The sequence below is a fragment of the Coenobita brevimanus genome, chromosome 14 (assembly GCF_032717465.1).
Source record: "Coenobita brevimanus isolate Jiangsu-jjx chromosome 14, ASM3271746v2, whole genome shotgun sequence".
NCBI lineage: Eukaryota > Metazoa > Arthropoda > Malacostraca > Decapoda > Coenobitidae > Coenobita > Coenobita brevimanus.
In genome coordinates this window covers 1,347,887-1,350,000 of record NC_136967.1, presented here as the reverse complement: position 1 = coordinate 1,350,000, position 2,114 = coordinate 1,347,887, and the positions used below count along the sequence as shown (strand labels likewise).

Sequence of the window (2,114 nt, the reverse complement as noted above, 5' to 3'; positions counted from 1 at the left end):
TTTCAAAACGCCTCCCATTATGAAGTAAAAAAAATAATTAAAAAAAATAATGATAATATAATAATAATAATAATAATAATAATAATAATAATAATAATGATAACAATAAAAATAATAATCCTTACAATATTTTTTTTTTCAAAGTCCCTATATTTTGAGTCAATATTCTGAGGACGCCATCTTGAATATATATATATTTTTTATTTTTCTTTATTTTTTGAATTCCAAAGCAATTTTTTTTATATATTCAAAACACTTGTTATTGTTCTTTACCATGTGATCTCTCTCTCTCTCTCTCTCTCTCTCTCTCTCTCTCTCTCTCTTTTCAGTGTCCAACAATAGTGTACATTTAATCACATCAATGTACTCTCTGTGGTGCCCTAGTTTTGTGTGTGTGTGTGTGTGTGTGTGTGTGTGTGTGTGTGTGTGTGTGTGTGTGTTCTGCATAGTCCCTAGTTCTTTCATTTTTCACCCCACATCACTGTTCTCCACCTCTGTTCTTTCATCGCCTATACTCCTCTCACTTTCAGGTGGCAAAGTGTACCTGGCACAAATTCGGAGCCTCGGGAACCATTCAGACGTTCGATTCGATGTGTGTACTTCCGCTGAACATCGTGAACGAGAAAACGTACATCTTTCTGTGGGTCGTGTACATCTTCGGCGCCATGATCTGCGGGGTGGCACTCCTCTGGCACTTCGTCTTGCTGTTCTTGTAGGTACTGGGAGGAAGAATGGAGAGGGAGGAGGAGAGGGAGGGACGGTGTAGAGAGAGGGAGGATGGAGAGGAAGGGGGTGGTGTAGAGAGAGGGGGGATGGAAAAGAGGGAGGAGGGAAGGGTGAAGAGAGGATGAAAGGAGAGAGGAGAAAGGGGAAAGAGAGAGAGGGAGGAGGGGAGGATGAAGGGAGAGAGGAGGGAGGGATGAAGAGAGAGAGGAGGGAGGGAGGAGAAGGGGGAGGGAGGGATGAAGGGTGAGGGAAAGCAAACAGCAAAGCACCTGTTGGTCCTTTCATGGCTGTTTTAGGGAATGCCATCACTAACAAACCTTTTCTATCAGTTTACCCTCGATAGGCCATTCTCGTTTTCTTTTGTTTACCTCTCTTAGATAACTGAATCACCATCACCACCACCATCCCTACTACTTCTACCCCTACTACTACTACTACTACTACTACCACACTAACCCCCACCCCCTCAACCCCTTCAGCCCGGGTCTCCGCAACACACTCCTCGTCCACCGCGCCAAGAAACAGGAGACGAAACAAGCTTTACTGAATGTCTTGCCCAAATGCAACTACGGCGACTGGTTCCTTATGTACCACTTCAAGACGTCAATGGTCTACTTCAGGCAGTGGGTGAAGAAGGTGCGGGAGGAGCTGCAGAAGTAGGAGAAGGAGAGGGAGGAAGAGGGAGAGGGAGGAAGTAGAGGAATGGAAGCGAGAAAGGAAGGGTACGAGGATGAAGAGGGAGAGAGAGGTAGTAGATGAGTGGAAGGGAGAAAAAGGGGGTACAAGGATGAAGATGGAGAGAGAGGGGATGGGTGGAGGGAGTAGGAGGTGGGTGAGGGAGAGGGTGGAGGTGTGGAGAGAAGGAGGAAGGAGGAAAGGAGCAAGAAGTGGAGGGAGGGAAGTGGAGAGGTAGAAATCGAAAAATAATAACACGCTTCCCATTTTCTTTCAAGCCAATGTTTGTTTTCTTTTTTTTTTAATTTGTTTCATTTTTTACGCCATTTTTTCTTTATTTTTCTTTATCTTTTACAGTTTTTATTTAGCCTATTATTTATTTTTTTATTTTTTTATTATCACGGGGCAACATTAATCTGATTTCTATTATTATTATTATTATTATTATTATTTCTATTATTACTACTACAATTATTATTATTATTATTATTATTATTATTATTATTATTATTTCTATTATTACTACTACAATTATTATTGTTATTATTATTATTATTATTATTATTATTATTTGTGTATCTCTTAGTAATATTAATTAATTTTATTCAAGGTGATTTAATACTAGGTAAGTGAATTGCAGATGATATGGCTAGTGTGTGTGTGTGTGTGTGTGTGTGTGTGTGTGTGTGTGTGTGTGTGTGTGTGTGTGTGTG

At 40.4% G+C, this 2,114-nt stretch overlaps 1 protein-coding gene across 1 annotated transcript in view; it reads left to right on the top strand.

Annotated features, from left to right (window-relative positions):
* LOC145418544 (innexin inx2-like) overlaps nt 1-1,386 on the top strand; it is a 6,959-nt gene extending 5,573 nt beyond the window's left edge. Inside the window, exons 5-6 of the mRNA XM_080286914.1 lie at nt 531-712; nt 1,206-1,386. Of these exons, the coding sequence (XP_080143040.1) occupies nt 531-712; nt 1,206-1,386 (363 nt within the window). The remainder of the gene's footprint in view (nt 1-530; nt 713-1,205) is intronic.
* Nucleotides 1,387-2,114: the final 728 nt, after the last annotated feature.